General features: G+C 36.2%; 3 protein-coding genes across 10 annotated transcripts in view; all 3 read right to left on the reverse strand.

Annotated features, from left to right (window-relative positions):
• The window catches only part of LOC111493014 (60S ribosomal protein L28-2-like), a 2222-nt gene extending 1439 nt beyond the window's left edge, over positions 1-783 (reverse strand). Inside the window, exons 1-2 of the mRNA XM_023142579.1 lie at positions 676-783; positions 383-545 (exon numbers count right to left, since the gene is read on the reverse strand). Coding sequence (XP_022998347.1) covers positions 383-530 — 148 coding nt within the window. The 5' untranslated portion in view covers positions 531-545; positions 676-783. The remainder of the gene's footprint in view (positions 1-382; positions 546-675) is intronic.
• An 848-nt stretch (positions 784-1631) lies between these two features.
• On the reverse strand, positions 1632-7014 carry LOC111492802 (uncharacterized protein At1g51745-like). 3 transcript variants are annotated; one of them, XM_023142263.1, is made up of 4 exons: positions 6770-7014; positions 6325-6589; positions 3630-4654; positions 1632-3003 (listed from the first exon to the last, which is right to left on the reverse strand). In XM_023142263.1, the coding sequence occupies exons 2-4, from the start codon at positions 6516-6518 to the stop codon at positions 1892-1894; spliced, it is 2331 nt and encodes a 776-aa protein (XP_022998031.1). In that variant the 5' UTR covers positions 6519-6589; positions 6770-7014; the 3' UTR covers positions 1632-1891. The 3 variants fall into 3 exon arrangements, with proteins under 3 accessions (XP_022998031.1, XP_022998032.1, XP_022998030.1); XM_023142264.1 differs by having other exon boundaries at positions 1632-2715; positions 6733-7014; XM_023142262.1 differs by having other exon boundaries at positions 6733-7014.
• A 1340-nt stretch (positions 7015-8354) lies between these two features.
• The window catches only part of LOC111492975 (NADP-specific glutamate dehydrogenase-like), an 8790-nt gene continuing 2751 nt past the window's right edge, over positions 8355-14393 (reverse strand). For 3 of the 6 annotated variants that reach the window (XM_023142527.1, XM_023142526.1, XM_023142528.1), the window contains 12 exons: positions 13421-13507; positions 13283-13342; positions 13095-13181; positions 12666-12737; positions 12404-12459; positions 12116-12201; positions 11137-11227; positions 10885-11042; positions 10694-10785; positions 10036-10116; positions 9095-9168; positions 8355-8821 (listed from right to left, as the gene is read on the reverse strand). In XM_023142527.1, coding sequence (XP_022998295.1) covers positions 8746-8821; positions 9095-9168; positions 10036-10116; positions 10694-10785; positions 10885-11042; positions 11137-11227; positions 12116-12201; positions 12404-12459; positions 12666-12737; positions 13095-13181; positions 13283-13342; positions 13421-13507 — 1020 coding nt within the window. In that variant the 3' untranslated portion in view covers positions 8355-8745. Of the gene's footprint in view, positions 8822-9094; positions 9169-10035; positions 10117-10693; positions 10786-10884; positions 11043-11136; positions 11228-11360; positions 11620-12115; positions 12202-12403; positions 12460-12665; positions 12738-13094; positions 13182-13282; positions 13343-13420; positions 13508-14393 lie in introns of those variants that run through there. The other 3 variants (XR_002719947.1, XM_023142529.1, XM_023142530.1) reach the window with 3 other exon arrangements.

Here is a 14393-nt window from a genome sequence, read left to right on the forward strand (position 1 = left end):
AAAAAAAAAAAAAAAAAAAGTTCCCTCCCGCCCGCCGAATCCAGAATGTATGAAGCATGAACACGTATATCTAGAATATAATCACCAATTGATAAGAGCATCCAGTTTCCATATCATAAACCAAGCATCTTCTTAGGTCCTTAGCAGACAGAATCCAATCAGATAACACTAACTATTTAAATTTCCTGTACATAATTCCTTTGCTCCAAAAGAAAAGTCATACACAAACCTCAAAATAACAACGATATAATATACTTACGATCTCGTCTCCGGATTGTTCCGACATTTCAATAAAACCCCCAGAACTTAATCCGCTAGCATTTTTCTTGACATGAAAAAAAAAAAAAAAAATCAATTCATCAGAGGATTTGAGATGACTTACCAGAATGTTTGTAGGAGTTCAGATTGTATAAGTTGTTAGACTCTTTGCTGAACTGAACGCCGGCTGTTCCCCTCCCAAACTCCTTGACCAAAAACGAGTTGTTCCTCTTCACAATCTCCCAAATCAATTGTCCTGGAACCGCCGCCATGATCTTCTTCTCGCCCTGCAACACGATGAAACAATATCTTCGAAGTTAGTTTAGCAAGAGTAAAACATACATATGAATGTTATTGTTTCGAGATCAGAAAAAAAAAAAAATGCATTCAAAAGAAATCGTTTAGAAATGCAGAGACCCGATTAACTTTAGGGTTTGTCTCAGAAACACGGATGGGCAAAATGGGGCGCGCGAAGAAGAAGAGGGAGTTCCCTAAATTTATATTAAGCCCTAATTCGAAACGCGAACCAGAAACTCAATGGGCTTAGGTTATGGGCCTGGTCTATTGAATTTTACGGGAAACCTTGTTCGAACTGGAAAATATTTCACTTCTCATTTCATTTTTAATTATTCGTTAATTTTAATATGATAAATATATTAAAATTATATATACTTTTGGTGAAAAGTTAGTAAGTTGTTTTATTTAAAATAATTAGTTTTCCAAATCATTTAGTAATTTTATTATAATTTAATATGAAAATTGATAAACGGTCAATTATAATTCCTAATATTCATTCTGGACAAAAAAATTCACGTTCGGAGTAGAGGATGGGATCAGGACAAGAAATGCATTCCCTATCCCTCGTCCCTAATACTAATACTCATTCTAGATGAAAAATTAGAGTTTAGAGTAAATGACGGGATCAAGATAAGAAATGCATTCCCTATCCTTCATCCCTAATATTCATTCTAGACGAAGAATTCGAGTTCGGAGTAGACGACAGAATCAAGGCACGATATGCATTCCCTATCCCTCATCTCTAATACTCATTATAGACAAAGAAATCAAGTTCAGAGTAAAGGACGAGTTGAGGACAAGAAATGCACTCCCTATCCCTCATCTCGGATACTCATTCTAGACGAAAAATTCGAGTTCGGAGTAGACTAAACTCTTTTAACTTGACCCTTTAATATGTCATATGATTTCTACCATGATTTTAACTCAAACTTGCAGAAGTCTATCCCCCACAATGGCATAGCAACAAAATACCTTTAAGCATAAGCAGCTTGCATGCCTCAATGTACTCCATATCATCAATATCAGAAGCCCACTGTTTTATCAGACAGAGAAACAACCAAAAAGGATAATTTGGGAAACCAAAAGCAACAATGACCCAAAATTATTAAAACTTTAGCATTAGGCATTACCTTTCGTAAGGTCAATGCCTTCTTTATACCTCAAGCGATCATACATATATACAAAGCCAAAAGCATTCTCCTACCCAGTTTTCTTCCTATGGTATGAAAATGAGATACTATTTTACACAAGGAGCTTCTTACTGAGTTTGGTTAAACAAGAGGCACAGACTCTGTTATGGAAGGAGAAACAAGCAAATTCATCAAACAAAAACTATTTATTGACTACCTGTTGTTGTTAAAGGGCGATATGTCGGTTGTGCCAAGCCGTTCACGCCTTTGTTCATCGTACTGAATACTACTTTAAGAGGGACACAAGCTATTAGAGAACCCTTGGACTTCTCTTCCACTGGTCTACTCTCTTCTGCAAACTGCTTCTGAACAGTCAGTGAAGACAGTTTCCGGGTCTTTTTTGATAGTTGTCCAGATTTCTTTCTCTTCGACGCTCTGCCGAGTGAAGGGCGCGAATGAAATGAGCGGGCAAGGCGCTTGCCCAATGTTTTCCCTTTCGAAGAATTTGATTGTACCGAATGAGGACTTTCCACATGATGAGGATCAAGTTCAGGTCTGCTCAACAGGTCATCACAGTGACCATTATCCAAGACCTCAACAGTGAGCGGATGACCAACGACTGCCTTGCAACTTATTTTGCTCATTAAAGAAACCAGTTGAACGTGTTTCAGCCTATAGTTGGTTTTTGCCACAAGCTCAACCTCATATAGCGAAGCATTGCAGCTAAGTTTTGTAAAAGAAGATTCTGACCTCTGATATTTGGAGTGAACCATAAGGCGGGATTGGCGAAAAGGAAGCAACCTTGGAGCAGCGCAACTGTAATCAGGCAACTGCTTCATCTTAGTTGCTTTCCTGATGATAGTATGGACTTTGTCTTGAGATGTACACTTATTAGAATCCAACTCATCCGATCCATCAGCAAGTTTCTCAGGCTCTGCTGAAGAGTTATTGTTTGAGGGAGGACGTTCCTCAATGCTACTGGAAACTCTCTGATCAGATCCCATATTGAATCCACCCAGATGCTCCATACCTGCCATACAAGTTTTTTGCTTATTGTCTGTCACTAACAAAAAATTCGAGTCATTTTTCCGAGTTATCTTTGTATGTCTTGAATTCCTCTTCCCCTTAAGCTGCCACTTAGAACTGCTCTTTTCTATTGTTTTACTGATATTGATCTCTGGATCAGCAACAGCAGAACTGGTAGAACCAGATTCATTTAGTTCATTGCTTATACATAGGGGTTTAGCTTGACTTCTTTGGCCGGATTCTCTTCCCGATGCACCAAAGGTAGACCTTCTAGAGGGGCAAGGGGAAAGGCCTGGAAGAAGTAGAAAATACCCGGTAAGGGGGGATCACACTACTGTTGCACCAATACAAAGGAGAAAAAGCAAAACAAATTGGAAACAAAATGGAAAAGGCAAAGGGATGAGACAGACATATAACTGAAAGGCATAGAGATGAAAGGTATACAGCCGAAGCAAACAGTCAAGCTTTATTAGAATAAAGTTCAGAACCTAGAGAACCTATGCAGTCTTAAAGCAAGAATAATCGAGATATTTACAGGGGAACCGGTCTATATACTTTCCTATAAAGCAAGTCATAATTATTACTATTTTTTTTAGTTCAACAATTGTGGGGGTGGGAGAATGAAGCATCTTTTACGATGGTAATTGGTGCTTTATATATTGAGCTATGCTCGGATTGGTAAACACCAATCATTACTGTTAATCTACAGTTTTCTGTGAAAAAAATATATAAGTGAATAAGACGTGAACAAAACAAAAGAAAGAGGAAACTATAGATGTTTCAAGTTCATCCTTGCATCGCATGTACATCAGCTGAAACTTTTCTCCCAATAGAAAATAAAATATTGGTAAAAGGGACATGAACAGAAAGAAAGAAAGAACCATAGATAGTTGAATTTCATGTGCATTTTACACATACCTGCAAGAATTTTTCTGTCCTCAGTGAATGGCACGTCAAATAATTGATCAGAAGTATCATTCTCGGCTCGATCAGAAACACTTGAAACTTCATTATCCTTCACCTTGATAGTAAAATGAGAAGCATCAAGAGCATTTGTAGGGGTCATGTTCTCACAAGAAACTATAGTACTGTCTGAATTATTGTTCATATCTGCAGAGGATCTCTTCTTTGATTCGTTAGATTCTGGTTTGGAAAGCTTTCCATCTGACAATCCCCCGAGGGGTAAATTGGAAAGTTCACAGCAAACAACAGGAACAGATACCATTATTGTACTTTTTAAAACTTTGGTTACTGGTCTGTGTTGATTTTTCTTTATTGAGAGTTCATTAACATGGGACAAAGACCTCTTTCTTTTAAATAGGGATGAACAGACTTTGTTATCATCTGGAGGATGTTCATTAACCAAGCAATTGGGAGTATTTAAATTACAGTTTACCTCGGTATCTTCTCGAACCTGCTCAACCATACCTCCAGTCTGAATTTTTCTTTTTGATACTAAACCTATACCAAGGTCCTGAAGCCCTCTCATTCTCATTTGATTTACACCCTCTGTTCCGTCATCCTCAGAGTCATTTGGAGTTCTCCTACTCTGACCATATCGAGCCATTGAATGACTAAAGTTCTCTTCGAAAGATATTCCTGACTGTGATAATTCTGGCACTGAATCAGATCTGTCTTCAGAACCGTTCATATTATTAGTCAAGTCCACTTCACTAGAATTATCCATGGGTGTGGAAATTCTGGCACAGATCTCATGCTTGCTGCCAGAAGTATCCATTCTACAACTAAAAGCTAGTTGATCCTTGCCAAGGAGAGCACTCTCAAGCTCAAGTGCTTGAAGAATTGCATCTTCCCTTCGAGCATATTTTACTGCTTTCTTACTTGCAACGGCCACAGAAGCCTTGGCTTTCTCAATAAATTCATCATACTCCCCACATCGAAATGCCTTCACTCTTTTAGACTTTTCAAGATTATACCAGTCACTATGTCAATAAAAAGGACTTTGTCAGCATATGAAATTAGTAAATAAATATAAGCCAGTACCTTGAACATAACAAAAGAATTTAGGATTTTTAAATGAATCTGACAGAAGAAACAAGGAAAGTAAGTGTCTTCCTTAACCCCAGCCCAAAAAGAGCAAAATTATAATAATGGTAGTAAAACATCAATGCCATCATTAGGCAACTCTACTTCCTACCCAAAATGTAAGAGGAAAAGTTTACTAGCAACAAAGGAACAAAGGGAAAATGAGAAAGATAATAGAAATCTCTAAAGATCTGCTTAGTAGACCATTTGAAAACAAGAAATTTAATGAAAACAGAGTTGTATTTCATGTTTTCAAATATATGTTTGGTAATCCAAACAATTGTTCAAAATGTCGTTTCAGGATTTTCATTATTTGGAACACAAGATCCTGAAATAGTTTTCGAAAATACATTTGTCAAACACGTCATTGAACTCAGTAAATCTGAAAACATAAAACAGAATCCAGATTTTCTACCAAACAAACCCTAAATTTTTGTTCTTAAAACAAAAGAAGTCCAAAGTTAAAGTGATGCCTACTACTCCAAGTGCCATCGAAATATTAGCCCCAACCACATTTTTACTTTCCAAATCTAGAAGCTACAGAATGTTTAGCAGATCCCTCCAAGAGATAGTCGAGGTTTAAAACTTGAGATATATATATATATATATATAAAGAACTAAAGTCTCCTAGCGAAAAATCTAGAGTAAAAGAAAGAACTACGTTGTCAAGGAGAGGGGGCGAAGGGAAGGGATGCTTGGGAGAGAAAAAAAAAAAAAAAGATCATTCCCCCATCAAATTTCTTGCAGAAGCAAAACTTCCAAGAGTCAAAAACGACATTTTCTGTGAGATAGAAGACATAGCAACTCAAGTATATTGCATAAAGTCTTGGAAATTTAGAACGGACAAGATTTCCCTCCACTACTGATCCTTCCCAAATGTAATTTCTTCCAATTACCAATGTTTTTACTCAGGTACTGAACTTAATCGATTTCTTTTCTTTTTCTTTTTAATAGTTTGCCCTCTTTCTAGTTGCCCTTGAGAGCCTTTATGATGTCCCTCTGCCATTGTATTTGTTTTTATATATTACAATCCGATAACGAAATATTGTTTCATACAAAGGTAAATAAATTGCTAAAGATCCAAGGACAACAGGAACCCTTGCTCACCCCTCTGCAGTTCTATCCATTCATGTATCCAAATTTGCAAACAATGTTGACAAGCCAAAGAGGAGCAACTGATGAGAGCCCAATCCCAATCAAAAGGTGACATGCGTACAGGTAATTCTTTTTTTTTAGTACGTGGTGTGTTTTGAAGCACAACACAACAACCCCTGATCAAATAAGTCTAACAAGACTGAACACATTCACAAATCATGAACCCCAAACGTAAGCACGAGAAGGCAAAAGGAAAAACGAAAGAGAGAAAAAAAAAAAAAAAAAAAAAAAAAAAAAAAAANAAAAAAAAAAAAAAAAAAAAAAAGATAAAACATCGTATGCCCCTGCCCTACAGGGAAGGAAGCTTGAACCGGCCAAAACCACAATTATAGATAGAATTCAGTACACAGAAACCGAAAATGCTCAACAATTCACAAGTACAGTTCAAAAGAACTTAGAGAGAAACACTCACATGCTTGCATCCTCACGGCCTAGAAGCTTCACCGGAGTACCTGATTTTGGGGAAACCAAGCAGCTCTTGGACAGCTCCTCAAGACCCATAATCCGGCCAGGCCACCACGACCCGTTACGGCGGCGAACCCAAACTAAACCACCCACCGAGGCATCAATGGCCTTACTGGTATTATACCCATTAAAGCTGTCCATCTCAGTATCCCCTGGAAAACCAAGCTTCCCAATACCTCGTTTTCAGAAACAAATGCATATATAACTCAAACCTAAAAGCCAAAGAGAAGAGAAGTAAACAAGTGATGAACAAGCAATCAATCAAAAACCCAGAAAAAGCAATCCAATCAAAAGGATTAAAAAAATAGACAAAACCCATTTGCTTTTCCCAGTTGGGAAAAATAAAGAAAGAAACCTGGATTGAAGGGTAGTTGAAAGTGAAGAAGATCTACCAGTATCTTGAGGAAAACGATCAGCTACTTGAGCACTGAAAACTATGTTTATCGATTTGTTTGTTTGAAGTGATTTGCAACCGCGGATTCTATTTTGTAAGCTGATCCAAGATCATCAACTCTCCAGATGATATATGAAGTGCCATGGAGGAGGATACAGAGGCCAGTGGAAGAGTATGCTAAAATGGAGAGCGAGACTGAGACAGAGTGTGTGGGCTTTGGATCAAAACAGAGCATTTGCACTTGGTTGTTGTTGGATGATGAGAGTCCCACATCGGTTAATTTAGGGAATGGTCATGGGTTTATAATGTAAGAATACACTCTCCATTGGTTTGAGGCCTTTTGGGAAGCCCAAAGCAAAGCATGGGTTTATAATGTAAGAATACACTCTCCATTGGTTTGAGGCCTTTTGGGAAGCCCAAAGCAAAGTCATGAGAGCTTATGCTCAAAGTGGACAATATCATACCATTGTGGAGAGTCGTGTTCGTTTAACATGGTATCAGAGCCATGCCCTAAACTTAGCCGTGCCAATAGATTGGCAAATCCTCAAATGTCGAACAAAGGACTCCAAAAAGAAAAAAGGAGTCAAGCCTCCTCGAAGGTACGAAGGCAGTCAAAAATGACTAAGACTCCAAAGGAGTCGAGCCTCGATTAAGGGGAGGCGTGCTTTGTTCGAGGGGAGGTGTTGGATGATGAGAGTCCCACATCGGTTAATTTAGGGAATGGTCATGGGTTTATAATGTAAGAATACACTCTCCATTGGTTTGAGGCCTTTTGGGAAGCCCAAAGCAAAGCCATGAGAGCTTATGCTCAAAGTGGACAATATCATACCATTGTGGAGAGTCGTGTTCGTTTAACAGTTGTAGCTATGCGATAGAGAGATTTTACTCTCGTCTTTTTTGTTGCTTACAAACTTGAAATTCCTTTTTTTTCTTTTTTTTTCTTTAAGTTAGAATTTACTGTATGGTAAAAAAATTTGACCCATATGGATTGATTCTTTAGCCTCTTAGTTATGTGCCAAATTCTTTACTTATGAATATAAATCAGCTTAGAAAAAAGGTAAAAAATATTATTTTCATCCGTATCCTACAACATTTATTCTGTTTGAGTTTCTATACTTTAAAATATCTTTACTAACCTTCATTTTATAAAATTTGAAACCTGCTTATATTGTCTTTTCTAGTATAGAGATTGCAACTGTTATTTAACCAATTTGAAAAAAAATTAACCTCAAAACACTAATTTTAAGATTTATTAGGCAAACTAAAATAAAATCCCAAATTGATATTTAAACAAAAAAAAGAAAAAGTGAAGCAGGTCAAAGTTTCTTTCTAGACCTTTCTAGCTTAAAAAAACTAAACCAAAGTAGCCCCCTATTCTATTGGACCTTAGCATAGGTTCTTTTGACTTTTGCTGTGGGGTAAAGGATGTCAGCTCATTTGCCAAAGTTTCCCTTCCCAAACAATTCCAGGACCCTTTTTATGTACATTATCAGGAAGAAAAGGCTAAGAAAAAGAGCTACATATAATAATAATAACAGAAACAGCCTTCAAGGAATAGCTTCGTCAAGCTGTCATTGCACATATTCAATGGTGAGATGAACAAATTTTTATTTCCAATCTCTATGTATTGCAAGAGAGTAAGAACCGCATATGTGGGCAGTATAACAGGCCAAATGAAAAGCACACATTCCAGTTCAGAAATCTTGAGGCCCTTTTCCTATGCTAATCTGCAATAGCCACTAATTTACAACAAGTTAGAATATTTGATTTAAACATTTTGAACCTTCTGAGATCCCAGTTATGGCATGGATGGTGTGTGTATGGCGCAGAAAATGTTGTATATTTCAGTTTCTGGGCATTGGCTTGTAATTCACTTTACATGGCTCGCCAACGAGGGGCCTTTTGCAGGACTTTTTTGTATTTGACACAGATAAGAGCAACTTTTGCAACCTCTCGTACTGTGCTCAATGTCTATTATACACAACCTTGATCAGTCATAGCTTGAGCAACACTCAGAAAAGCAGAAATGACTGCTCCGTGAACAAGAGCCCTATTTTCAAGCAGATGAAAAGCACATGAGGCTTGAGAAAAATCAACCTTATCAATATCTTTTTGTTTTTTTATCAAGCATAAGATACTTCAATCGTGTGCTTCGTCCATGAACTAACTAGCAGGAAAAGTAAAAATTAAGTGGAAATGTCGAATGAGGTTGTTCTTTACTTTTCATTCTTTTAATTATTTTCCCTCTCGATCAAACTAAGAGTTCTAAGAGGATGAAAATTTTAGCAATCACATTATGGAGCTAAGGTGGAGTAGAACTCACTCGGGACTCTCTTTTTGGTATCCAAAATCAGCTGCTGCTTTGAGGGCCCTCTGATAAGTCTGTTTCATAGCTTCCTGCAAGTTAAAATGATACAAAAATCATACATATCACCTCACTCATTGTACATTAGAAGACCATTAGAAAGGTCTTCTGTAAACATCATGGATATTACGTCCCTTTTGTAAATTTCAATCATCAATAAAGTTGTCTCTTACAAAAAAAATATACGATTTAAACACCCAGAAAATTAAATAAATAAGGTCACATTTGATAACCATTTGAATTTTGGTTTTTAGTTTTTAAAAATTAAACTTATAAACACTACTACCACCCTTCCACCCTTCTTATAAATGTTTTCAAAATTCAAGCTCAATTTAAAAACTAAAAAAGTAATTTTTAAGAACTTATTTCGTTCTTTGAATTTAGTTAAGAATTCAAATGTTTCCGTATGAAAATGAAAATATTATAAAGAAATGGAGAGAGAACATGCACAAATTTCAAAAACAAAAAACAAAATGGTTATGAAACGGGCTTGAGATTTAGTTACATGCTCAAGCATAAAATAGGGATAATAACCTCTTCAAGTCAGCAGTCAACCAACATTGTCAACAGACAATCTCCTTTCTTATTTTTAAACTTGGTAAATTCAAGTTCTAGATGACCGAGAATAAAACATCTTAGCTTATGCAGAATCCATCCAGCAGAAAATGTCAGATCAAGAGTTTTTACATTTCAATTTACCGGCTTCAGGTTAGAGTGATCACATTTAGTACTGTGATTCAGAAATTATTCTCATCACTGAAAGAAATTAGCATGTGTTTGAAGGTTTGACAACATGCACAATGCTGCTGATTAATTGAATCTGGCAAATAAGAAATCCAGAAGTATTTCCCTTAATCGAATAATCTCGCTAGAGGATAGACTAAACGATAGACCCTCACCTGCAGTTTAGATTCAAAGTCCTCCGGAGACCAATGCATCAAATTACATGCATGGTTTAATTCAAGTTCTCCAGCAACAACCTGCAACAAGAAAGCAACAATGACCAGATAAGATTACAAATTTAATAAGCAATAAAAGTGGAAAGATCCAGAGCCATACGACAGATTCCTTAAATTTATGAATCAAATGTCGATGCATTGCAACTAAATTTGAAATAAGAATATTTGTAATGCCAGTGCATACTACGTGAAGCAGTGAATCATGAATGTTAATTCCAGTTCTTCATATTTTTGAACTACAGATTCTTTCAATGCATCTTCTTATAGTTCTAAATAGTTGATGATGATATTCACTTCAACAATAATCTTACTTAGAACAGATCTGTACACAACTGTGACATTGAGTCATGAGAAGATCCACTTCAACAAGGTGAAAAAATTTGGACATAAGCGATGCTTAAAACAGTAGGGTATATTGTGAAGCTTCAAAACTAGTGCTCAAGATCAAAATCTTTTGAAGAACCATAGGGAAATTAGTTGCCTAAAAAGTTTTAAGAGCATCCTGTGATTTTAGCCAACATAGCAGTGAGAAAATCAATTTCCTTTAAGATGTTTGTAGAACATGCATCATGCACAGAGTGAATGAAGTGAATCGCACCCCTCCAGCACCTGCAGCCATTGCAGGAGCAATGAGAATATTAGCTTTTCTTAGCACATCAACAGCCTCAGGAGTACAGGGCATATTTGAACCTACGGGAAAAAAAGCACCAGCAAGGGACCATAGGTAAGCATAAAAATAAAATAATGATGGGGAGAAACATGGAAATTAACTAAAACTGTGTTTACTACCTTCTATTAGAATACGACAGCCAGAATTAATCAGGTTTATGGCATCGGCTTGATCAATTTCATTATGGTAAGCACAAGGAAACGCAACATCACACCTTTCATTCCAAGGTTTAGCTTCATCATAATACTTAGATCGAGCATAAGTCTTTGAATAGTCCCTGAGAATACCACATTGCACAATGTAAGAAATATGAGTAACTAAAATGACAGAGAAAGTGCTGAAAGACAATAACGCAAGTGGTAAGATCACACCTTAAACTTCTCTGCTGAGCCTTGATGTCTCTCAAAAAGGATATCTTCATGTAGTCGAATCCATCTTCATCCACTAAATATCCCTTTGAATCTGAGCAATATTTGATTGTAACATGTCAAAAGAACAAGCTGTCAATTCTCTTCATTCCAGTTGCCAATACCAAGACACAGTAAGACCTTTAATTTTGCAACTAAGTATGATTGATCCTACTTTAAGTTGTAGCTAATATAAGACGAGAAATAAACTAATCTTTTCATCTAAATATCAGTCTATAAGAATTTTCAGATGAATCTAACTCAGATAGGACCATGGATTAGTTGCTGGTAATCCAGCGTTAAAAAATTAAGTTTAGAGATCATTAAAAAAAAAAACAAATGTCCTGATGGCACTTTAAATCACAGCATAGTTAAAAATAATAATCATAATGGCTTAATACAATAATCCGAAAGAAGTCCAAGTATCAATGCAGAAACATAAAGGTCCTGCATAGTTCAACAACGAAATGAAGTCAGAGTTGTGAAACTAAAATATGTTTAGCAGGAAGCCCAATATCTCCATTTCGTGACACGTACTGTAAGTATTTCAACTGAATGCAATGCACACAGTTTAGATGATGCTTTAAAATGACAGAAAGACATAATTTTTTTTAAAACAATATTTAAATAAATATTTTAAAAAAACACAATAATTAGAGCTATCCACAAAACACATGCTAATGGGTGGTACAGGCTAGACTTAGAACAAAGAAATACAAGGGCCTTCTCCATCATGGAAGAGCCGGCATGTAAGACCTATTTGATTGGTATTAAAATATCGAGCCAAAAAAAGAACATAGGAAGAAAACAACTTCCTCACCTAGTCAGATAACTTGGTAATGAAAATGAAGATGGATGACCTATAACGCTAGAAGAAAAGTACTACAGCAATTTCTATCTCATTGTATAGGTCATCTGGTTCGAAGAAATATTTGAGAATCACCTGAGACAGTAATGGGGAGGGCACCATATGCAATAAGCTTTTCAAGGACATGCATCGCAATCTTCCCAGAACCGCTTACAACACATCTGGATTTAAAATTCGTAAAAGGATTTTGAATTAAAAATAAAGCTTTCAAGCACCACTAAATTTTATGAAGAAAGAACTCTAAAAGGCATATACGCATGACAAATAAGTTCAACATAAATTCCGCTGAATAAAGTACTTCTATACTAAATGGTAAATAACTCCAAGATTTTAATGAGAACTTTTAGGGGGTGGGTACTAAACCTTAATCCTTTGAGTTCTTTATTCATATCTGCAAGTATAAGCTGTGCAAAGAAAACCTGCATGTGAGAGGGAAAATTGTCAACTTTAATACTTATACAACCTTAACGTGTTCATGGATACTTCAGCTCACAACAAAGATGAAGGCATAACAAGGGATGACACCGAGTAACCATCTAAGAAGCCACGATCGGACTGTATCTGAACCCATTGAAACCTGTCCACCATATAAATAGAGCATAAAAAAAGATGGGATGTTATTTACCAGACCATATCCAGTAGCTTCTGTTCGGAGGCTAGACCCAGACCAAAATATCCTCGGTCCTGTAAAACTTCCCTGCATAAGTAAGAATCCACAACATATATCTTAAGTATATAACCTTATAATGAAATTCATTCACAGTGCAATCTGAAATGTATGATAAGTGTTGAGCACGTCATGCTCATGTGCATCAGGTCCACAACAGATTCTAAAATTATTTTATAGATCCATTAAAAAACTAATAATTCTTTCTGAATAATCTTTCTTAAAATTCATCCCAATATGTCACTTCCTTTAAATTCCAGAAGAATATAATGAGAAGCAGAGCACAAGATACACATTCTGTTTTTGCCCTTTATATTCCATTATTAACATTAGATGTGAAAAATGAGTTTTTTTTTTTTTTTTTTATACGTAAGAGTTTTAAAGTACCTCAAAATGACCTGCTAACCGTCGATATTGTCCAAAAAGATATCCCATTTCTCGCGTACCAACACCCATCTCCTCAGAAGGAAGGTCCTGACAAGAATTACAATTTAGCGTATTATTATATACTAAACTTCCAAACTGAAAATTTACATGGATATTAAAAGAATAAAAAACCAATTTTCTCCATTTACCTTATCAGGGCCTAAGTAGCGATATATCTCGTTTATGAAACTTTGACAAAAGCGCATAATCTGCTAATTTATTAGAGGCTTTTAAAATTTATGGAAGTGTAAAAGATAGATGACATCATATAACAGTATACAGTTCACCTCATTATCACTTTTTCCCCTTGGATCAAAATCACTTCCACCTGCTGCCCCTCCTAATTTGTAGGGTGATAATGCATTTTTTAAAGTCTGTAGATGGACAGAAGATTTTGTGAGAAACAAACTTCGTTGAAGACAAGATATTTACAGAAGATGGAGAGAAAGAGTCTCACAGTGGCAAGTAATAAAAAATTATTCCAACTATCATATAAAGAAATGATGTTGTAAGTGTAAAAAAAAGTTGTAGGGACTGCACGAAGGGAATAGAAATAAACTGCCTCATCCCCAAAAACACATAAAAACCCCTCTTATCCCAAATAATTTTTTCTTTTTCTCTCGAGCCAAAGGGACCAATTAAAAGCTCTTGTAAGATTAGGCCAAAATTTTAGATTCCTTCTTGAAAGAATAACTGCCAAGAATAAGAGAAGCAGGCATTTGACACGTCTAGGAATGACTGTTTTCCACATGAAAGACTTCGCCAAAGATTTTCATAACCATGCTGCATCCAAGCAAGGAAAAGGTTACACTGAGTCTCCTCCTCATTTTTGCACAAAGCACACCATGTTGTAATTTGTGTCTTATCTTAAGAAAATTTTGACTTGCTAGTCTGTTATCTTCATTTCACCCAAAGACAGCAGTTTGGTGCATACTTTGTAGGATGTACACATATGACGAATCTGTTAGATTTTCGATTGTCATTCTTTCTTAGGAATGTGAGCAGCTGTTTTACTTCATATTCAAGAAGAGAATCTTTATTAAGACAATTAATTCTTTTCAAGCTGATATAATACAAGAAGTAGAATGTAATTTGTTTCAGTGGGGAGCACCACCCTGAGTGTGGAGAAAATTTTCCTCCATTTGGATGATTTTGGTCCTAAAGAGGATATATTGTGACCTTTATGGTAATGTTTGCTTTTAAGAAAAAGTATCTCTCTTACAGCCGCCCCCCCTCCCCCCCCCCCCCCCCCCCCCCCCC

Source organism: Cucurbita maxima, unplaced genomic scaffold (assembly GCF_002738345.1).
Source record: "Cucurbita maxima cultivar Rimu unplaced genomic scaffold, Cmax_1.0 Cma_Scf00018, whole genome shotgun sequence".
In the NCBI taxonomy this organism is placed as follows: Eukaryota; Viridiplantae; Streptophyta; class Magnoliopsida; order Cucurbitales; family Cucurbitaceae; genus Cucurbita; species Cucurbita maxima.